At 43.5% G+C, this 24,148-nt stretch overlaps 1 protein-coding gene across 1 annotated transcript; it reads right to left on the bottom strand.

Annotated features, from left to right (window-relative positions):
- Window positions 1–3,514: 3,514 nt before the first annotated feature.
- cbr4 (carbonyl reductase 4) lies at window positions 3,515–23,819 on the bottom strand (the record flags this gene model as incomplete). Its single annotated transcript, XM_034236297.1, has 5 exons — window positions 23,673–23,819; window positions 16,044–16,206; window positions 4,488–4,608; window positions 4,055–4,191; window positions 3,515–3,649 (listed from the first exon to the last, which is right to left on the bottom strand). Coding segments are annotated over exons 2-5 (538 nt in total), but the record flags the coding sequence as incomplete, so codon positions are not given.
- Between the last annotated feature and the right edge of the window lie 329 nt (window positions 23,820–24,148).

The raw sequence follows: 24,148 nt of genomic DNA, 5'->3' as shown, positions 1-24,148 counted from the left end.
CAAAAAGGAGACACAACATGTCAACGGGTAGGTAAAGGTGTTTATTTGCACAACACTGGTCAATTCAACCACATTGGTTATACTCATCAGAGCCGGGTGCCTGCAGGAAAACAGAGCGAGAGCAGACAGGAGCAGAGAGGCTTTAAAATAGCTGCAGAGCACCAGACCCAGGTGCCCTGAGTTAATGCAATCACTGCAATCAATGCAGCCAAGACAGGACAGCCACACCCTCTCCACTGATGAACCCACAGGGGCATCACAATGTGTATCGTACCGACCGGCCTAATAAAGGTGGCGGCGTTGCCATTTATGTTAAGAATAAGTTCAGTGTATCCACATTAGTTTCCAAATCGATCAGTAAGCAATTTGAATTTTTAGCCATAAATATAGAAGAGGCAAAGGGTCAACAGATCATGGTGGTGGGCTGTTACAGACCCCCCTCAGCTGTCAAAGACTCCTTGTCTTCACTAGCAAATCTTTTATCACAACTAGACTACAAGGAAATAGTGCTACTTGGAGATTGTAACTGGGACTGGTTAACTGCAGTGTCAGAGGATTTTAAAAACCTTTGTATCTCTTTAAATGTTACTCAGATTGTTGACAGTCCTACTCGCCCTAACATGAAGTCCCCTAATAAATCCTCCCTAATTGATCTCATTCTAACTAATGTTCCCTATAAATACTCAGCTGTGGGAGTATTTGCGAATGATCTGAGTGATCACTGTGTTGTGGCCACAATTAGGGACACTAAGGTCCAAAAGGTTAAACCTCGCATTATCATTAAGAGAGACAAAAAACATTTTGTGGAGCAGGTTTTGTGCATGATCTGTTTGGGTTTGATTGGGGTAAAATCGATCTGTGTGTTGATGTGGAAACCGCATGGGCTTATTTTTATCTTGGTTTTATGGAGATCATTGATAGACATGCACCCCTGCGTACATTTAGAGTAAAGGGACGAGACAATCCTTGGTTTTCTGCTAATCTGTCCAGTCTCCTTCATGAGAGAAACAAGGCCTGGGCAAAGGCTAGGAGATCAGGCTCAGAGGTAGAGTGGCTGCGTTTTAGGCAGCTAAGGAATAGCTTCACTTCAAATGTCAAAAGTGCAAAGTCGAAGTACTATCTGTCAGTTTCCACAGAAAACCTAAATAATCCTAGGAAATTTTGGAAAGCAATAAAATCGATATCCACCGGTGAGATCCGTAATGAGCTACCTCCGTGCCTCACCACAGCATCTGGCACTATATCGGACAGGGCTACTATGCTAAATTGCTTTAATAAGCATTTTGTGTCCTGCGGTTCTATGTTTGATTCTGTCACTAACTCTGCTTCTGTGAACACTACAGTCTGTGACTCTGAACAATGTGGTCTGGAAAACCCTTTCAGTTTTACTCCTTTTACTGTCAATGTTGTTCATGAAGCCTTATCTAAGCTAGATCCTAAGAAACCGGCCGGCCCGGACAACGTAGAGCCTTTCTTTTTAAAGATAGCTGCAGATTGTATTGCTCTTCCTCTCAGTACTCTTTTTAACCTCTCCCTCAGCACTAATGCAATTCCAAAAGTATGGAAGTCAGCGTATGTCCTGCCTTTGCTGAAAGGAGGGGAGGCAACTATTTTAAATAACTATAGGCCAATCTCTAAGTTGTCAGTTCTGGCTAAGGTTCTTGAACGCCTAGTGAGTGAACAGGTAAAGGAGTTTTTATGTAAAAATTACATCCTGTCTAAACAAAAAATGTGGATGGAGCTACTTTACATTTGTATGCGGATGATACCGTGATGTTCTGTGCAGGTCCCTCCATTCAGGAGGCTGGTGTTAAATTACAGGCTGTTTTTAACATTATTCAGACTCAGCTCTCTGAACTAAAGCTTCTTTTAAATGTTGATAAAACCAAAGTAATGCTCTTTTCTAAAGCTACAAAGACACCAGAGCCTGTTTTGGATATTGTTACTACGCAAGGACAAGTACTTGAAGTGGTTACCTGTTATAAATACCTTGGTATCTGGCTTGATGATTGTCTCTCTTTTAAACTTCATGTCAATAACCTGCTTAAAAAGCTGAGGGTTAGGCTAGGTTTCTTCTTCAGGAACAAGTCCTGTTTCTCTTTGAGGCCAGGAAAAGGCTCTGTGACCTTTTGACCTGTGCTGGACTCTGGTGATCTGGTCTATATGAATGCTCTGTGATACTATGGGTACTTGTAAATGTTGATAACTATGTAATTGTAGCATGGAGTACCAAGAAGTCAGTCAAGTCGCTTCAGCTGATTCAAAATGCTGCAGCACGTTTACTAACCAGAGTTCGGAAAAGCCTTACTTCTTCCTTCTCTCTGTCTGTACCTGTGTACTCATGTTCACATTAACCCAGCTTCCCCAAATTTATTTTTGGTGTCTATATACGCCGGGATCTTGAGTCATGGCTGATCGCGTGGCTGTGGTCCTGGATCATAGGTCCTGGATGGATATCCTCGTGGATTCATCTTCCTATTATACACACATGCATTTCCAAACATTTGGTCTACCTATGTTGCAAATGTATTATCTCTTCAATTTACACACGGCATCTATTGCACGTCTGTCCGTCCTGGGAGAGGGATCCCTCCTCTGTTGCTCTCCCTGAGGTTTCTCCCATGTTCCCTTAAACTGTGGGTTTTCTTCGGAAGTTTTTCCTTGTACGATGTGAGGGTCTAAGGACAGAGGGTCTGAGGACAGAGGGTCTAAGGACAGAGGGTCTAAGGACAGAGGGTCTAAGGACAGAGGGTCTAAGGACAGAGGGTCTGAGGACAGAGGGTCTGAGGACAGAGGGTCTAAGGACAGAGGGTCTGAGGACAGAGGGTCTGAGGTCAGAGGGTCTAAGGACAGAGGGTCTAAGGACAGAGGGTCTAAGGACAGAGGGTCTGAGGACAGAGGGTCTAAGGACAGAGGGTCTGAGGACAGAGGGTGTCGTATTGTCATACTGATATTCTGTACAAACTGTAAAGTCCACTGAGACAAATGTAACATGTGTGATATTGGGCTATAAATAAACATTGATTGATTGATTGATTGAATGATTGATTGATTGATTGATTGAATGAATGATTGATTGATTGATTGATTGATTGATTGATTGATTGATTGATTGATTGAATGAATGATTGATTGAATGATTGATTGATTGATTGATTGAATGAATGATTGATTGAATGATTGATTGATTGATTGAATGATTGATTGATTGATTGATTGATTGATTGATTGATTGATTGAATGAATGATTGATTGAATGATTGATTGATTGATTGAATGATTGATTGATTGATTGATTGAATGATTGAATGAATGATTGATTGATTATATGCCCTGTAACTAACTTGAAGTGAATATTTCCTCCCTTGTTGTTCAGAGTTTGGTTATTTATGGTTTTTGCACTTATTGTGAGTTTCTTTGGATAAAAGCGTCAGCTAGATGTAATGCAATGTTGTTGTTGTGTGTTGTTGTTGTTGTTGTTGTTGTTGTTGTTGTTGTTGTTGTTGTTGTGTACCTGGAAGCAGCAGGTTGACTCTGACGTTTCTTGAAGCCACTTCTTTAGCCAGAGAGCGAGTGAAACCCTGCAGACCGGACTTCGAGGCGCTGTAGACGCTCTGACCCGCGTTCCCCTTCAGACCCACCACAGAGCCTGGGACAACAACAACAACAACAAACAGGAAGGTTGTAAATAAGCTCTGGCAGCAAGCTTCATGTGTTCACTGCACTTAAAAGGTTAGAGGTACTTTATTGATCCCAAATTGGGAACTGCATTGCACATGAGAAGAAATTAAAGAGTAGAAATAAACAATAGTAGAATTAAACAGCTTTAAAAAGTAGAATATATACAGTCGACCGTGAAGATAACAAATCATATAAAACTTTATGTGAACATTAATGTGTAAAACAGGGTTAAAAAGAAACAAGATTCATCATTTTCCAGTTCTTTGTTTATTTTTAGGGTTAAAATAAATTAAATGTAATGGCCTCTAAATCCTAAAGTGATGCACGCTGCCCCCTAGTGTCCAGAATAAGAACCACAGCTGTATTTCCTCACCGATGTTGACGATGGCGCCGCCTGGTGGCCGCAGCATGCTGCGCAGCGCCGCCCTGCAGGTCAGCATGGAGCCCAGCAGGTTAGTGTGGAGCATAGAGACCATGAGGTCAGGGGGGGTCCTCAGGAGGAGGGAGTCCCTGCACACACACACACACACACACACACACACACACACACACACACACACCACACACACACACACACACACCACACACACACACACACACACACACACACACACACACACACACACACACACACACACACACACACACACACACACACACACACACCTCATATTCGTAAACCATATATATTAAACTGTTTACATAAAGTTGTATTTATAATAATAATAATATTTTTTATAGTGTAATTATAGTGCAGAGATGTGTCTGAATCCCCCATGATGCATCAGCAGCTCAGGTGTTCTCACCTGTTGATGCCGGCGGCGTTCACCAGGTACGAGACGCTGCCGCAGGTTTTCTGGATGGTCTCGAAGCTCCTCTGCACTTCCTGTTCTTTAGAGACGTCACAGCTGAGGGACAGGTGGTCTCCTGAAACATGGAACAAGTCAAAGTTAAACGCTGTCAGAACAATAAGTCGTGGAGTACTTAAGTGCAGTAACTAAGTATTTGTACTCCACTACTTCCCTTCTCTGGTCACATCTACTCTGAAGCTGCTAATGAGGAGAACGCTTTGAGACTTGAAACTTTTTGTTCCTGTCAGCTGTTTCTCACCAATACATCCCAGGTCTCAGATATATCCAGAGCCTGTCTCTGATTGGCTGAAACACCAAACAGATCATTGCAGCATTACCCATAATCCCCTCTGTTTCAGCCCTGTTTCCAAAGTGCTAATTCTCTGTCTGTTACTTTAGATGAAAATAAGGAGCCCCTCCCCACGCCCCTCTGAGAGAGATTTGGTTAGACATGGAGAAGAGGGGACACATGTTGATGTAGAAGAGACATGAAGAAGAGGGGACACATGTTGATGTAGAAGAGACATGAAGAAGAGGGGACACATGTTGATGTAGAAGAGACATGAAGAAGAGGGGACACATGTTGATGTAGAAGAGACATGAAGAAGAGGGGACACATGTTGATGTAGAAGACACATGAAGAAGAGGGGACACATGTTGATGAAGAAGAGACATGAAGAAGAGAGGACACATGTTGATGTAGAAGAGACATGAAGAAGAGGGGACACATGTTGATGTAGAAGAGACATGAAGAAGAGGGGACACATGTTGATGTAGAAGACACATGAAGAAGAGGGGACACATGTTGATGAAGAAGAGACATGAAGAAGAGAGGACACATGTTGATGTAGAAGAGACATGAAGAAGAGGGGACACATGTTGATGAAGAAGACACATGAAGAAGAGGGGACACATGTTGATGAAGAAGAGACATGAAGAAGAGAGGACACATGTTGATGTAGAAGACACATGAAGAAGAGGGGACACATGTTGATGAAGAAGAGACATGAAGAAGAGGGGACACATGTTGATGTAGAAGACACATGAAGAAGAGGGGACACATGTTGATGTAGAAGACACATGAAGAAGAGGGGACACATGTTGATGAAGAAGAGACATGAAGAAGAGGGGACACATGTTGATGTAAGAAGAGACATGAAGAAGAGGGGACACATGTTGATGTAGAAGAGACATGAAGAAGAGGGGACACATGTTGATGTTAGAAGACACATGAAGAAGAGGGGACCAATGTTGATGTAAGAAGAGACATGAAGAAGAGAGGGACACATGTTGATGTAGAAGGATACATGAAGAAGAGGGGACACATTTTGATGTAGAAGAGACATGAAGAAGAGGGGACACATGTTGATGTAGAAGAGACATGAAGAAGAGGGGACACATGTTTGATGTAGAAGAGACATGAAGAAAGAGGGGACACATGTTGATGTAGAAGACACATGAAGAAGAGGGGACACATGTTGATGTAAGAAGAGACATGAAGAAGAGGGGACACATGTTGATGTAGAGAGACATGAAGAAGCAGGGGACACATGTTGATGTAGAGAGACATGAAGAAGAGGGGGACCACATGTTGATGTAAAGAGACATGAAGAAGAGGGTGCACCATGTTTGATGTGGAAGAGGACATGGAAGAAGAGGGGACACATGGTTTGATGTAGAAGAGGACATGAAGAAGAGGGGACACATGTGATGTGGAAAGAGACCATGAAGAAGAGGGGACACATGTTGATGTAGAGAGACCTGGAAGAAGACGGGGACACATGTTGATGTAGAAGAGAATGAGAAGAGGGGGACTAACATGTTGATGTTATGAAGAGACATGAAGAAGAGGGGACACATGTTGATGTAGAAGAGACATGAAGAAGAGGGGACACATGTTGATGAAGAAGAGACATGAAGAAGAGGGGACACATGTTGATGAAGAGGAGACATGAAGAGAGGGGACACATGTTGAGTAGAAGGAGACATGAAAGAAGAGGGGACACATGTTTGATGTAGAAGAGACATGAGGAAGAGGGGACACATGTTGATGTAGAAGAGACATGAAGAAGAGGGGGACACATGTTGATGAAGAAGAGACATGAAGAAGAGGGGACACATGTTGATGAAGAGAGAGACATGAAGAAGAGGGGACACCTGTTGATGTAGAAGAGACATGAAGAAGAGGGGACACATGTTGATGTAGAAGAGACATGAAGAAGAGGGGACACATGTGATGTAGAGAGAGACATGAAGAAGGGGACACATGTTGATGTAGAAGAGACATGAGGAAGAGGGGACACATGTTGATGTAGAGACAGACATGAAGAAGAGGGGACACATGTTGATGAAGAAGAGACATGAAGAAGAGGGGACACATGTTGATGTAGAAGAGACTGAAGAAGAGGGGACACATGTTGATGAGAAGAGACATGAGGAAGAGGGGACACATGTTGATGTAGAAGAGACATGAAGAAAGAGGGACACATGTTGATGTAGAAGAGACATGAAGAAGAGGGGACACATGTTGATGAAGAAGAGACATGAAGAAGAGGGGACACATGTTGATGAAGAAGAGACATGAAGAAGAGGGGACACATGTTGATGTAGAAGAGACATGAAGAAGAGGGGACACATGTTGATGAAGAAGAGACATGAAGAAGAGGGGACACATGTTGATGTAGAAGAGACATGAAGAAGAGGGGACACATGTTGATGAAGAAGAGACATGGAAGAGGGGACACATGTTGATGTAGAAGAGACATGAAGAAGAGGGGACACATGTTGATGAAGAAGAGACATGAAGAAGAGGGGACACATGTTGATGAGAAGAGACATGAAGAAGAGGGGACACATGTTGATGTAGAAGAGACATGAAGAAGAGGGGACACATGTTGATGTAGAAGAGACATGAAAGAAGAAGAGGGGACACATGTTGATGTAGAAGAGACATGAAGAAGAGGGGACACATGTTGATGAAGAAGAGACATGAAGAAGAGGGGACACATGTTGATGAGAGAGACATGAAGAAGAGGGGACACATGTTGATAGAAGAGACATGAAGAAGAGGGGACACGTGTTGATGTAGAAGAGACATGAAGAAGAGGGGACACATGTTGATGTAGAAGAGACATGAAGAAGAGGGGACACGTGTTGATGTAGAGAGACATGGAAGAAGAAGGGGACACCTGTTGATGTAGAAGAGACATGAAGAAGAGGGGACACATGTTGATGTAGAAGAGACATGAAGAAGAGGGGACACGTGTTGATGTAGAAGAGACATGAAGAAGAGGGGACACATGTTGATGTAGAAGAGACATGAAGAAGAGGGGACACATGTTGATGTAGAAGAGACATGAAGAAGAGGGGACACGTGTTGATGTAGAAGAGACATGAAGAAGAGGGGACACATGTTGATGTAGAAGAGACATGAAGAAGAGGGGACACATGTTGATGTAGAAGAGACATGAAGAAGAGGGGGACACATGTTGATGAAGAAGAGACATGAAGAAGAGGGGACACATGTTGATGTAGAAGAGACATGAAGAAGAGGGGACACATGTTGATGTAGAAGAGACATGAAGAAGAGGGGACACATGTTGATGTAGAAGAGACATGAAGAAGAGGGGACACATGTTGATGTAGAAGAGACATGAAGAAGAGGGGACACATGTTGATGTAGAAGAGACATGAAGAAGAGGGGACACATGTTGATGAAGAAGAGACATGAAGAAGAGGGGACACATGTTGATGAAGAAGAGACATGAAGAAGAGGGGACACATGTTGATGAGAAGAGACATGAGGAAGAGGGGACACATGTTGATGTAGAAGAGACATGAAGAAGAGGGGACACATGTTGATGAGAAGAGACATGAAGAAGAGGGGACACATGTTGATGTAGAAGAGACATATGAAGAGAGGGGACACATGTTGATGAAGAAGAGACATGAAGAAGAGGGGACACATGTTGATGTAGAAGAGACATGAAGAAGAGGGGACACATGTTGATGAAGAGAAGAGACATGAAGAAGGGGGACACATGTTGATGTAGAAGAGACATGAAGAAGAGGGGACACATGTTGATGTAGAAGAGACATGAAGAAGAGGGGACACATGTTGATGTAGAAGAGAATGAAGAAGAGGGGACACATGTTGATGTAGAAGAGACATGAAGAAGAGGGGGGACACATGTTGATGTAGAAGAGACATGAAGAAGAGGGGACACATGTTGATGAAGAAGGAGACATGAAGAAGAGGGGACACATGTTGATGAAGAAGGAGACATGAAGAAGAGGGGACACATGTTGATGTAGAAGAGACATGAAGAAGAGGGGACACATGTTGATGTAGAAGAGACATGAAGAAAGAGGGGACACATGTTGATGTAGAAGAGACATGAAGAAGAGGGGACACATGTTGATGTAGAAGAGACATGAAGAAGAGGGGACACATGTTGATGTAGAAGAGACATGAAGAAGAGGGGACACATGTTGATGTAGAAGAGACATGAAGAAGAGGGGGACACATTTTGACTGTAGAAGAGACATGAAAGAAGAGGGACACATGTTGATGTAGAAGAGACATGAAGAAGAGGGGACACATGTTGATGTAGAAGAGACATGAAGAAGAGGGACATGTTGATGTAGAAAGACATGAAGAAGAGGGGACACATGTTGATGTAGAAGAGACATGAAGAAGAGGGGACACATGTTGATGTAGAAGAGACATGAAGAAGAGGGGACACATGTTGATGTAGAAGAGACATGAAGAAGAGGGGACACATGTTGATGAAGAAGAGACATGAAGAAGAGGGGACACATGTGATGAAGAGACATGAAGAGAGGGGACACATGTTGATGAAGAAGAGACATGAAGGAGGGGGACACATGTTGATGTAGAAGAGACATGAAGAAGAGGGGACACGTGTTGATGTAGAAGAGACATGAAGAAGGGGACACATGTTGATGTGGAAGAGAGACATGAAGAAGAGGGGACACATGTTGATGTGGAAGAGACATGAGAAGAGGGGGACACATGTTGATGGAAGAGACATGAAGAGAGGGGACACATGTTGATGTAGAAGAGTGTTGATGTAGAAGAGACATGAAGAAGAGGGGACACATGTTGATGTGGAAGAGACCATGAAGAAGAGGGGGACACATGTTGATGTGGAAGAGACATGAAGGAGAGGGGACACATGTTGATGTAGAAGAGACATGAAGGAGAGGGGGACACGTGTTGATGTAGAAGAGACATGAAGAAAGGGGACACGTGTTGAGTGTAGAAGAGAACATGAAGAAGAGGGGACCACGGTTTGATGTGGAAGAGACATGAAGAAGAGGGACACATGTTGATGTAGAGAGAATGAAAAGAGATAGAGGGACACATGTTGATGTAGAAGAGACATGAAGAAGAGGGGACACATGTTGATGTAGAAGAGACATGAAGAAGAGGGGACACATGTTGATGTGAAGAGGACATGAAGAAGAGGGGACACATGTTGAGGTAGAAGAGACATGAAGAAGAGGGGACACATGTTGATGTAGAAGAGACATGAAGAAGAGGGGACACATGTTGATGTAGAAGAGACATGAAGAAGAGGGGACACATGTTGATGTAGAAGAGACATGAAGAAGAGGGGACACATGTTGATGTAGAAGAGACATGAAGAAGAGGGGACACATGTTGATGTAGAAGAGACATGAAGAAGAGGGGACACATGTTGATGTAGAAGAGACATTGAAGAAGAGGGGGACACATGTTGATGTAGAAGAGACATGAAGAAGAGGGGACCACATGTTGATGTAGAAGAGACATGAAGAAGAGGGGACACATGTTGATGTAGAAGAGACATGAAGGAGAAGGGGACACATGTTGATGTAGAAGAGACATGAAGAAGAGGGGACACATGTTGATGTGGAAGAGACATGAAGAAGAGGGGACACATGATGATGAAGAAGAGACATGAAGAAGAGGGGACACATGTTGATGAAGAAGAGACATGAAGAAGAGGGGACACATGTTGATGTGGAAGAGACATGAAGGAGAGGGGACACATGTTGATGTAGAAGAGACATGAAGAAGAGGGGACACATGTTGATGTAGAAGAGACATGAAGAAGAGGGGACACATGTTGATGTAGAAGAGACATGAAGAAGAGGGGACACATGTTGATGTAGAAGAGACATGAAGAAGAGGGGACACATGTTGATGTAGAAGAGACATGAAGAAGAGGGGACACATGTTGATGTAGAAGAGACATGAAGAAGAGGGGACACATGTTGATCTAGAAGAGACATGAAGGAGAGGGGACACATGTTGATGAAGAAGAGACATGAAGAAGAGGGGACACATGTTGATGTAGAAGAGACATGAAGAAGAGGGGACACATGCTGATGTAGAAGAGACATGAAGAAGAGGGGACACATGTTGATGTAGAAGAGACATGAAGAAGAGGGGACACATGCTGGATGTAGAAGAGACATGAGGAAGAGGGGACACATGTTGCTGAGAAGAGACATGAAGAAGAGGGGACACATGTTGATGAAGAATAGACCAAGGAGACATGAAGGAGAGGGGACACATGTTGATGTAGAAGAGACATGAAGAGAGGGGACACATGTTGATGTGGAAGAGACATGAAGAAGAGGGGGACACATGTTGATGTAGAAGAGACATGAAGAAGAGGGGACACATGTTTGATGTAGAAGAGACATGAAGGAGAGGGGACACATGTTGATGTAGAAGAGACATGAAGAAGAGGGGGACACATGTTGATGTAGAAGAAGACATGAAGAAGAGGGGACACATGTTGATGTAGAAGAGACATGAAGAAGAGGGGACACATGTTGATGTAGAAGAGACATGAAGAAGAGGGGACACATGTTGATGTAGAAGAGACATGAAGAAGAGGGGACACATGTTGATGTAGAAGAGACATGAAGAAGAGGGGACACATGTTGATGTAGAAGAGACATGAAGAAGAGGGGGACACATGTTGATGTAGAAAGAGACATGAAGAAGAGGGGACACATGTTGATGTAGAAGAGACATGAAGAAGAGGGGACACATGTTGATGTAGAAGAGACATAAGAAGAGGGGACACATGTTGATGTAGAAGAGACATGAAGAAGAGGGGACACATGTTGATGTAAGAAGAGACAAGAAGAGGGGACACATGTTGATGTAGAAGAGACATGAAGAAGAGGGGACACATGTGATGTAGAAGAGACATGAAGAAGAGGGGACACATGTTGATGTAGAAGAGACATGAAGAAGAGGGGACACATGTGATGTAGAAGAGACATGAAGGAAGAGGGGGACACATGTTGATGTAGAAGAGACATGAAGAAGAGGGGACACATGTTGATGTAGAAGAGACATGAAGAAGAGGGGACACATGTTGATGTAGAAGAGACATGAAGAAGAGGGGACACATGTTGATGTAGAAGAGACATGAAGAAGAGGGGACACATGTTGATGTAGAAGAGACATGAAGAAGAGGGGACACATGTTGATGTAAGAAGAGACATGGAGAAGAGGGGACACACTTGTTGATGAAGAAGAGACATGAAGGAAGAGGGGACACATGTTGATGTAGAAGAGACATGAAGAAGAGGGGACACATGTTGATGTAGAAGAGACATGAAGAAGAGGGGAACATATTGATGTTAGAAGAGACATGAAGAAGAGGGGACACATGTTGATGTAGAAGAGACATGAAGAAGAGGGGACACATGTTGATGTGGAAGAGACATGAAGAAGAGGGGACACATGTTGATGAAGAAGAGACATGAAGAGAGGGGACCATGTTGATGTGGAAGAGACCATGAAGAAGAGGAGACACAGTGTTGATGTAGAAGAGACATGAAGAAGAGGGACACATATTTGATGTAGAAGAGACATGAGAAGAGGGGACACATGTTGATGTAGAAGAAGACATGAAGGAGAGGGGATAGAGGAGGACATATGTTGATGTAGAAGAGACATGAAGAAGAGGGGACACATGTTGATGTAGAAGAGACATGAAGAGAGGGACACATGTTGATGAAGAAGAGACATGAAGAAGAGGGACACATGTTGATGTGAAGAGAACATGAAGAAGAGGGGACACATGTTGATGTAGAAGAGACATGAAGAAGAGGGGACACATGTTGATGTAGAACGAGACATGAAGAAGAAGAGGGGACACATGTTGATGTAGAAGAGACAGAAGAAGAGGGGACACAGCTGATGGGAAGAGACATGAAGAAGAGGGGACACGTGTTGATGTAGAAGAGACATGAAGAAGGAGGGGACACATGTTGATGTAGAAGAGACATGAAGAAGATGGGGACACATGTTGATGTAGAAGAGACATGAAGAAGAGGGGACACATGCTGATGTAGAAAGAGACATGAAGGAGAGGGGACACATGTTGATGTGGAAGAGACATGAAGAGAGGGGACACATGTTGATGTGAAGAGACATGAAGAAGAGGGGACACATGTTGATGAAGAAGAGACATGAAAGACGGGGACACCTGTTGATGTTAGAAGAGACATGAAGACCCCCGGGGACACATGTTGATGTAGAAGAGACATGAAGAAGACGCGACATGAAGACACATGTTGATGTAGAAGAGACATGAAGGAGAGGGGACACATGTTGATGTAGAAGAGACATGAAGAAGAGGGGACACATGTTGATGTAGAAGAGACATGAAGAAGAGGGGACACATGTTGATGTAGAAGAGACATGAAGAAGAGGGGACACATGTTGATGTAGAAGAGACATGAAGAAGAGGGGACACATGTTGATGTAGAAGAGACATGAAGAAGAGGGGACACATGTTGATGTAGAAGAGACATGGAGAAGAGGGGACACATGTTGATGTAAGAAGAGACATGAAGAAGAGGGGGACACATGTTGATGTAGAAGAGACATGGAGAAGAGGGGGACACATGTTGATGTAGAAGAGACATGAAGAAGAGGGGACACATGTTGATGTAGAAGAGACATGAAGAAGAGGGGACACATGTTGATGTAGAAGAGACATGAAGAAGAGGGGACACATGTTGATGTAGAAGAGACATGAAGAAGAGGGGACACATGTTGATGAAGAAGAGACATGAAGAAGAGGGGACACATGTTGATGTAGAAGAGACATGAAGAAGAGGGGACACATGTTGATGTAAGAAGAGACATGAAGAAGAGGGGACACATGTTGATGTAGAAGAGACATGAAGAAGAGGGGACACATGTTGATGTAGAAGAGACATGAAGAAGAGGGGACACATGTTGATGTAGAAGAGACATGAAGAAGAGGGGACACATGTTGATGTAGAAGAGACATGAAGAAGAGGGGACACATGTTGATGTAGAAGAGACATGAAGAAGAGGGGACACATGTTGATGTAGAAGAGACATGAAGAGACATGAAGAAGAGGGGACACATGTTGATGTAGAAGAGACATGAAGAAGAGGGGACACATGTTGATGTAGAAGAGACATGAAGAAGAGGGGACACATGTTGATGTAGAAGAGACATGAAGAAGAGGGGACACATGTTGATGTAGAAGAGACATGAAGAAGAGGGGACACATGTTGATGTAGAAGAGACATGAAGAAGAGGGGACACATGTTGATGTAGAAGAGACATGAAGAAGAGGGGACACATGTTGATGGAAGAGACATGAAGAAGAGGGGACACATGTTGATGTAGAAGAGACATGAAGAAGAGGGGACACATGTTGATGTAGAAGAGACATGAAGAAGAGGGACACATGTTGATGTAGAAGAGACATGAAGAAGAGGGGACACATGTTGATGTAGAGAGACATGAAGAAGAGGGGACACATGTGATGTAGAAGAGACATGAAGAAGAAGGGACACATGTTGATAGAAGAGACATGAAGAAGAGGGGACACATGTTGATGTAGAAGAGACATGAAGAAGAGGGGACACATGTTGATGAAGAAAGAGACATGAAGAAGAGAGGACACATGTTGATGTAGAAGAGACATGAAGAAGAGGGGACACATGTTGATGAGAAGAGACATGAAGAAGAGGGGACACATGTTGATGTAGAAGAGACATGAAGAAGAGGGGACACATGTTGATGAAGAAGAGACATGAAGAAGAGGGGACACATGTTGATGTAGAAGAGACATGAAGAAGAGGGGACACATGTTGATGTAGAAGAGACATGAAGAAGAGGGGGAACATGTTGATGTAGAAGAGACATGAAGAGAGGGGACACATGTTGATGTAGAAGAGACATGAAGAAAGAGGGGACACATGTTGATGTAGAAGAGACATGAAGAAGAGGGGACACATGTTGATGTAGAAGAGACATGAAGAAGAGGGGACACATGTTGATAGAAGAGACATGAAGAAGAGGGGACACATGTTGATGAAGAAGAGACATGAAGAAGAGGGGACACATGTTGATAGAAGAGACATGAAGAAGAGGGGACACATGTTGATGTAGAAGAGACATGAAGAAGAGGGGACCACATGTTGATGAAGAAGAGACATGAAGAAGAGGGGACACATGTTGATGAAGAAGAGACATGAAGAAGAGGGGGACACATGTTGATGTAGAAGAGACATGGAGAGCGGGGACACATGTTAGTGAAGAAGAGACATGAAGAAGAGGGGACACATGTTGATGTAGAAGAGCATGAAGAAGGGGAGACCATGTGATAGATAGAGAGATGAGACGAGGGGACAAATAGTTGTGATGTAGAAGAGACATGAAGAAGAGGGGACACATGTTGATGTGAGAGTACATGAGAAGAGGGGACACATGTTGATGATAGAGAAGAGACATGAAGAGAGGGGACACATGTTGAGTGTTAGAAGAGACATGAAGAAGAGGGGACACATGCTGATGTAGAAGAGACATGAAGAAGAGGGGACACATGTTGATGTAGAAGAGACATGGAGAAGAGGGGACACAGTATCTGGATCTCTGAACACACAAAGTGAAAGATTAACAAGAAAGTTGACGTTGAAACTACTTCTTGTTGCAGCTCCGTGCCTCGGACCCTCCTTCGTGGCACAGCTTCTGTTCTGATTATTATTACTATTATTTAAAGCAGTATTTTGTACCTTCAAATGATCGAGTCAGACACTCTGTCCAGATGTATTCCTCTGTCCATTGTCAGAAGAGCGTTGACGTGTAAAGCCCCAACAGACTGGAGTACTTGACCTGCTGCTCATCAGTGGGTTCGTTTCAGCAGCATCATCTCACTTCCAGCTGCTCTTGTTATTGATCAAACTGATCTGAGACCCTGTCCATCACATTGTGAGGATTGTAGTCTGACTCCATGAATGCTACGTGACAGACGGTACGTGGTTTGTCGTGCTTTGCTTTCTGGTATTTTCTTCATGTCTGTCTGTGAGACGTGGCTTTTGTCGGGACCCCCTTGAAAACCAGATGGTGCGTCTCGAGGGCTTTATCCGAATAAATACATTTCTATGTAATAATTATATATTTTATATAATTGCGTGTTGTGGCTCCATACCTCCGGGCAGAGCCTCCATCGCGGCCCGGGCAGAGTCCTGGTCCCTGGAGAGGACCACCACCCTGCAGCCCCTCTCTGCCAGCAGCAGGGCCACGGCCCCCCCGATGCCTCTGGAGCCCCCGCACACCACCGCCAGCCGGGACATCGTGGAGAGAAACACCCCCTGGAGGAGAAACCAGTAAACAACAACACAGCGAGTGTATAACAACTGCACCTTGTTGTCAGAGACCAGAGGCCTGTACTACAAAGCCGGTTCAACCTAACCTGGATATGTTTGAGTTAGCCGGTTGGCCTAATCCAAAACATACGCGCTCTCGCTAAGCGGTCCTACGACGAGGGTTATCAAGTGGTTCGCTCAAGCCAGCCGTGTCCTATCTAGTTAGGTGTTCACATGAGAGGGGTGGTATCTGGAGCATTCGACCAATCACAGACATGGAGAAGCGCACTGACAGCGCAGCGTCACACTTCCTGAATGAAAAGTGAACTATAATATTAGACATATGAAGAAGTTAAAGTTTAAACATCCATGACTTAAACACTTGATCCAGGATCAAAGCCACAGAGCTGCACCTGCAAGGTGAATACAGCTGGGAACAGAACAAGTGTTTGAATGCGTACATTAACAGCTTTATGATATCACTGCCCGTCTAAGACACCATCTGACTTTCATTACATTTGACTCCAGTGTTTCCTCAACTTAATGTGTTGCTTCAAATAATGCTTCTGCATCCAGTCTGTGACGCTGTGAGTGTTGCACGGCCAGATACGGCTCAGCTGACTCAGATCAGGAGATGATACATTATGAAGTGATATGGACTGTACTTAATGTGACTCTGATCCGGTTACTTATGTTGTGGCAGATATTTCAGTAAGCTTTCTTAACGCTAATGTTATAATAGTCAGATTGCTCTGAAGATGGAGCTGATATTCTATTCATGTTCACGTTCACACAGTCGCTGATTGTTGCCGGCCGTCTTTCCTGCGACGGCAGCTTTTCTGTATTTCCTTTCTCCTGTAATATGACTTGATCGCTTTAAACTCCGCACACTGAGCTCTGATTGGTCAGCAGGCGGTGCTTTCACTGAGTTGAGCTCTTAGCCTGCAACCTAACCTGCTCCGGAGCAGGTTAGCCGCTCAGCATCAGTTACCATGGAGATCTAGCCGCTAAGAAGAGAACCAGCTTCGTAGGACCGGAAACCCAGAGTTAACCTGAAGTTAGCCGCGAAGAGAACATCAGGCTTCGTAGTGCAGGCCTCTGGACTCCTCCAACAATGCAACATAGGCCTATAATAAAATACAAAAATAAAAAATAGTGCAAGAAGTCTATATAAATGTAATTATAAAACGGACAAGTCAAATCAAGCAATCTGATTGGTTCTTAGCCGTGATATACTGAACGTATACCACGGGTAGAATTGTAAGTTACTTTTCACAACAAGTCAGTATCCCTCCGCGTCTGAGAAAAACAGTATACGGTTGGAAACGTTCAAACTGGAACAAGAAAGCAGCGGAGGGTTAACATTTGCTGTTCACAATTGTTACACTTACTAAGGAGGTTGTATCTGCATGATGTGGGTACTGAGACACCTTGAAGAAGGAGAGATGATTCAGGTAGGGAAGTTATTGCCAATTTCATTGGCAGATGGAGCTCAGGGGTGGGGAGGGAGGGGGTCTAGGGCATGGGAGGAGGTGGGAAGGAGTAGAGGATGGGAGGGAGAGGGTGGGGACATTTATCTTGATGGGGCTACAGGTTTCCATTTGTTTGAGGCAGCTGTTTACATTCTGTTTTGTCATCTTTATGTACACTGTTCTCTCCATTTTTAGTTGTGGATGTTCTAAGGCTGATCTTACACCTTCGATGCTGTATGCAGTGTCATGGCTAATATAACTGGTACAGGACAGGCGGTCAGGATACTCTCTTTGAACACTGGTGGGTTGAATGCTTCGGTGAAACGCACAAAGATTATGACACATCTTAAAAACCTGAAGGCGGATATAATGTTTAATACAAGAGACACATCTCTGTAAATCTGATCAGCGAAAGCTGAATAGGCCGTGGATTGGACAAATGTTTCATTCACAATTTAACCTAAAGACAAGGGGCACAGCCATTTTAATTCGGAAAAAAGTAAATTTCACCCCTACTAATACAATTTTAGATCCAAATGGACGTTATGTCATCATTTCTGGTACTCTCTATCAGAAGCCGGTCATCTTAGTTTCTGTGTATGCTCCCAATTGGGATGATCATAATTTTGTGAAATCGCTATTCTCCACCATCCCCAATTTGAATTCCCACCTATTGATACTGGGAGGAGATATGAATTGTGTTATAGACCCAACACTAGACAGATCTAGTTCCAGAACTGTGGCGCCCTCTAAAACGGCACAGACTCTCTCTGCTTTTATGGACCACTATGGCTACGTCGACCCGTGGAGATTTTTACACCCCTCGGCTAGGCAATACTCTTTCTTTTCCCATGCACATCGTTCATACTCTCGCATAGATTATTTTATTGTTGATAAAACATTTATTTCGTCGATTGTCTCCGTTCAATACTCACCGATAACTGTATCAGATCATTCAACTGTGATCCTGGACCTTCACTTTGATCATAAGCCTAAGGAATTTAGATTCTGGCGTCTTGACCCTCTTTTACTTTCTGATGCAGCCTTTTGTGAGTGTATTTCGGAATCAATTGCATTCTTCTGTGAGACCAACCAAAATGAAGAGACCTCTGCGTCCCTACTCTGGGAAACCCTTAAAGCTTTTCTTAGGGGTAAGATCATCTCGCATACGTCTCATGTTAATAAACTTCGTAGAGCACGCCAAAGAGAACTGGAAGAATCTATCATTAATCTAGACAACCAACTATTTTCCACTCAATCACCTGATCTATCTAAAGAACGGATGGGGCTCCAAACAGAACTTGACCTTCTCCTAACAAGAGAGGCTGAACGACTCCTTCTACACTCACGAGGGTCTATATATGAACATGGCGATAAAGCTGGCCGTCTCCTGGCCCACCAACTAAAGGCTAGGGTGGCCTCGAACCAAATCACCCAGATACGGGACGGGTTGGGCTCTCTCACTTCTGACCCGGGAGAGATTAATAACATCTTTAAAACCTACTACTCTCGTCTCTACACGTCTGAATCCCCTGATAACGAAGATCAGCTACATACATTTTTGGATAAATTGGATATGCCCAAGATTTCGACTAACGACCAACAGACACTAGATGCCAACCTGCAGCTTGCTGAGATTAAAGAGGCAATACAGTCCATGAATAGTGGCAAATCACCGGGACCTGACGGATACCCGGTAGAATTCTACAAAAAATTCTCAAATCAACTTTCCCCATTATTATTAGATATGTTTAATTCGTCGTACGTCCAAGGCTCACTGCCGCCTACCCTTATGCAAGCCTCTATCTCTCTGATCTTTAAGAAGGGTAAGGACCCGTTGAGCTGTGCATCATATCGCCCAATCTCGCTCCTGTCTGTAGATGTGAAAATACTTGCGAAGATTTTTGCTCGCCGGTTGGAATCTATTATACCCTCCATCATTTCGGAAGATCAGACAGGATTCATAGGGGGGAGGCACTCCTTCACAAATGTCCGAAGACTTCTCAGCGTCATCCACAGCCCGCCTTCTCCTGCTGAACCGGAGGTTGTCATATCTCTTGATGCTGAGAAGGCCTTCGACAGGGTTGAGTGGGCCTATCTGTTTTCTGTCCTTCAACAGCTGGGCTTTGGTCCAGGCCTCGTCTCCTGGGTTAGACTTCTGTACTCTTCTCCTCACTCCTCTGTATGTACGAACACCCAGCGCTCCAAATTCTTTCCTCTTTTTCGCGGGACGCGTCAGGGGTGTCCGCTCTCCCCACTACTATTTGCAATTGCTATCGAGCCATTGTCGATTGCTCTAAAAGCAGAGAGAGGAATTAAGGGGATTCAGAGAGGGGATATCGAACACAGGGTCTCGTTATATGCTGACGACCTCCTTCTGTATGTGCGCGATCCTATAGCTAGTACTCCACACATTCTCTCACTTTTGACCACTTTTGGTTCATTTTCAGGATACAAATTAAACATCCAAAAGAGTGAATGTTTCCCTATCAACCAATTGGCTACAGAATTACCTCCGTTGTCGTTGCCTTTTAGAATATCCAACTCAGGGTTTAAATATCTGGGCATTGCAATCACGCAGTCTTTTAGTGCGCTACGGGAACAAAATCTTACTGTCCTGACGGCAACAGTCAAATCTGACCTGCAGAGGTGGGGCCATCTGGCACTCTCTTTAGCAGGAAGAGTTCAGACAATACAAATGAATGTACTGCCCAGATATCTATACATGTTCCAATGCCTACCTATTTTTTTGCCTAAATCTTTTTTCACTGCTATTGATAATATTATTTCCTCATTTATTTGGGCTGGTAAACATGCAAGAGCTAGTAGACCATTACTGCAGAGGGACAGGTTCCTGGGTGGGCTTGGTTTACCTAACCTTATGGGTTACTACTGGGCCACAAACACACACAAGATCATGCTCTGGTTCACTTCACCCCAGAGTGACTGGTGTCTTGTGGAGGCCAACTCATGTCGATCCACGTCACTTCAAGCCCTCGCGTGTAGCACTCTGCCCCTTTCCCCCTCACAATTCACATCTAACCCCGTTGTAATTGGCACTTTAAAGATCTGGGCACAAGTTAGACGTCACTTTGGTTGGCTTACTCTTCCTCAAGCAACTCCTGTCTGTAACAACCATCTATTTTTACCAGCCACAATTGACCCCCGATTTTCTCACTTGAAGAGGGAAGGCCTCCGCTGCATAGGGGAGTTATACATTGATAGCCTGTTTGCCAGTTTTGACCAACTACGGGTTGCCTTTAATCTAAGAGGATCTGATTTCTTTAGATACTTTCAACTAAGGGATTTTGCTAAGACCCACTCTCCACAATTCCCTCAATCCCTGCCTCCCAGTGGAGTGGATCTTGTACTTAGAGCAAGAACTTTGTCTAGGCGCCATGTCTCTTACTTTTATGATCTTTTTTCTCCGGGTGATGAATCTGCCATTAACAAGATTAGAACTAATTGGGAAAAGGAACTACAGTTCACCTTCTCTGATGACTTTTGGAAGAAGGCCCTGAGAGCCGTTAACTCATCCTCCAGTTGCGCTAGACTCAGCCTAATACAGTTTAAAGTTCTCCATAGACTACATTATAGCAAGGCTAAGCTCTCCAGGATTTATCCAGATAGATTGGATGACCGGTGTGATAGATGCTCCCAGGCCCCCTGCGACCTGACTCACATGTTCTGGTCGTGCCCTAAATTATCTAGCTTCTGGCAATCTTTCTTCGAATGTATTTCTGAAATTGTAGGTCTAAAAATCTCTCCATCCCCTCATGTAGCTGTTTTCGGTCGGCCCCCAGATGGAATCAACTTTACAAACACTCAAACCAATGTCATCGCCTTTACCTCCTTGATTGCTCGTAGGAAAATCCTTCTTTTGTGGAAATCTCCTTTACCTCCCTCTTTTCAAATGTGGCTGAGTGATACTATGTCTCTTCTAAAGTTGGAAAAAATTAAGTTTACTCTCCGGGGTTCCTCAGATAAGTTTTACGCTCATTGGAGGCCACTGATCAGCTATGTAGACCGTCTTCCCCCTGATATGGTGTCGCTGTAGGGATTCTCCCTTTATTTATCCGTCTATAATTCTGATATGATTACTCCCCTGTCCACCACATAGGCAGCCCATGTGACATCCCTGGATATGTGTTAGTATGTATGTATGTATATGTATATTATTGTATCTATCATTTTGTATTGTATTGATGTACTGTTGCCTCAGTGCTCCGGGAGAGGGGTGGTTGGGATGGGGCGGGGTTAAGGGAAAGTGAGTAAGGGTTCTTTTGGGAGGGAAAAAATGAAAATGCCTTAATTGCTGTAATACAATTCACTGTTACACTTTCTTTTCTTTTTTTACATGTGAATAAAAATATTAAAAAAAAAAGAAAAAGAAAGCAGCGGAGAAGCAACGGGGCAGAAACCCTCCTTGTTACGCAGCGGTCCAGACATAGACATCAAACGGCAAAACATATTCAGTGTGCAGTTCCTTTGGCTTTAGGGCAGGGGTCTCTAGATACTTTCCAAGGTTTGACATCATGAGTTGTGCTACTTTTAAAGCAAGCAACGATGTTTTCAAATCTGTAATCAAAGAGGTCCGCAAAAACACTATCGACCAATCAGATTGCTTGATTTGACTTGTCAGTGTTATAAATATATTTACATTTCTTCCGTTACGAAACAAACTTATAAAGCATAAGATGGAAGCATTTAAGATTAACTTGGACCTCCGGGGGGGTCTCACTATGGAGGAGTGGATTGAGGAGTGCCTATCTCCAGAAAGCCCCTAAAGGACGACATGCAGAGCTACGTGACGAGCAGACAGACCAACTGGAGAAGTTCCACCATTCAAAAGCTTTCTGATGCGGGTCTTGAACCAAAGCAGAGACATGATGAGCGTTAGTGGCCACAGGTGCAAAGCTCTCTCCAGAGCTACTGGAAGCCCAATCTCGGGGACCGGAGAAAGTGGAGCAATATTCTGACCACGCCGAGCAACAGAACAACCTCAACCTATACAAGTGACCTCGTAAGCATGCTGCTGATGCTGGACAGGTTTTCAGTGGCTGCACAATAAAAGGCAACAAACACATGAATGTGAATAAAGAGCCAAATAATGGATCAACGCTCTCTGTCTGATGTTCGCTAGCTGTTAGTGTTGTTGCCTAGCAACCACCTCGCACTATGTTTCGCGCAGAAGGCAACGGAGGGACTATTTTATTTTGAACATCATTATTTACTAATAAAAACTATTTAAATTAGAGTGTGTATTTTTCTTTCATATTGCCACACTTGGTAACCGTTTTATAAAAGCAATAGCTCACTTCAGGCCGTGATATATGCTCATTATATCACAGCCTGTCGTGAGCTATTGCTTAAATAGAATATGATATGTACAAGAACACAATATGAAATTGAATAATGTACATTAAGACACAATTAAATAAGGTTTATTGCGGTGATAACTATCTATATGAATAACAGGTAGATTGCAAGATGACAAACAGATGAATGTTTATCGAGAAAAAATATTTTAAAATATTCATATTATTTATTACACAGTATATAAAAAGATAAAAAATGCAAGAAAACTATATCTTCTCCCCAAAAAGTGCAGTTTCTCATGAACATGTTCAGAAGTTGGACTGAATCAAAAGAGGTGCGCTGCTGGTCCAGTGTTGTAATAAAATGCTTCATTGATCTGGAATCACTGTGAGTTAGGAGAGAAACGTGTACAAATACTGTAGAGAAACTACTAGTATTAAGAGAGTTAAGTACAATTAGTTAACGTTACTAATACTGGAGACACTCCGAGTACTGGTTGTGCTTAAGACACTCTAGCAGGTGTTATGTGGATTATAAATAGAGTTAAATTGCTTTATTATTACTAACCCTTATTTCCAGTGTTGTGTCCACGTGCTGACAGCTGTGTGTACTTCAGGCTCAGTCTGTAGTTTAGAGTTTCTGCAGCTGAGATTAAAAACTAAAGTGTATTCTGTAACCCACCTGTTTCAGACTGAAGTCACTGTTTCAGATTCCTCGCTGTTTCTTTGAGAAGAAGCTCCCTGAATGACAGAAGCGGAGAGTCAGAAGGGCGCCGCCATGTTTGTTTCCACTGTTGTTGTGATGACGCTGTGTGACCGACAGAGGGCGTTGTGGTCACACAGAGACACACCATACTGAGAGCTGACTCTAAAACAATCCCTCTCCTTCCGGTGGACCTCCATGGGACCTTATTTCTGAAAAAGTATGTATTGAAGTCAATGGAGAGAGAAAGAGTATCTTTCGATCCCGTTTGAATTGTGCCATGAATTACACATATGATGTTTTTCAATCTTAAAACATAATTTCCATGAAAAAATTTCCAAAAAAGTCACAGTTTGTCGTAAAACTGTTGAAATATAAGACTATGAAAAATACGCAACTAGACAGACTACAAATCCCAGAGTCCCGGTCCCGCATGCTGGCTCTTAGGAACCGAC

This window comes from Gymnodraco acuticeps, unplaced genomic scaffold (assembly GCF_902827175.1).
Source record: "Gymnodraco acuticeps unplaced genomic scaffold, fGymAcu1.1, whole genome shotgun sequence".
Lineage (NCBI taxonomy): Eukaryota > Metazoa > Chordata > Actinopteri > Perciformes > Bathydraconidae > Gymnodraco > Gymnodraco acuticeps.
Note: the sequence above shows the minus strand (reverse complement) of the source record. Positions and strands in the feature narration are given on the sequence as shown.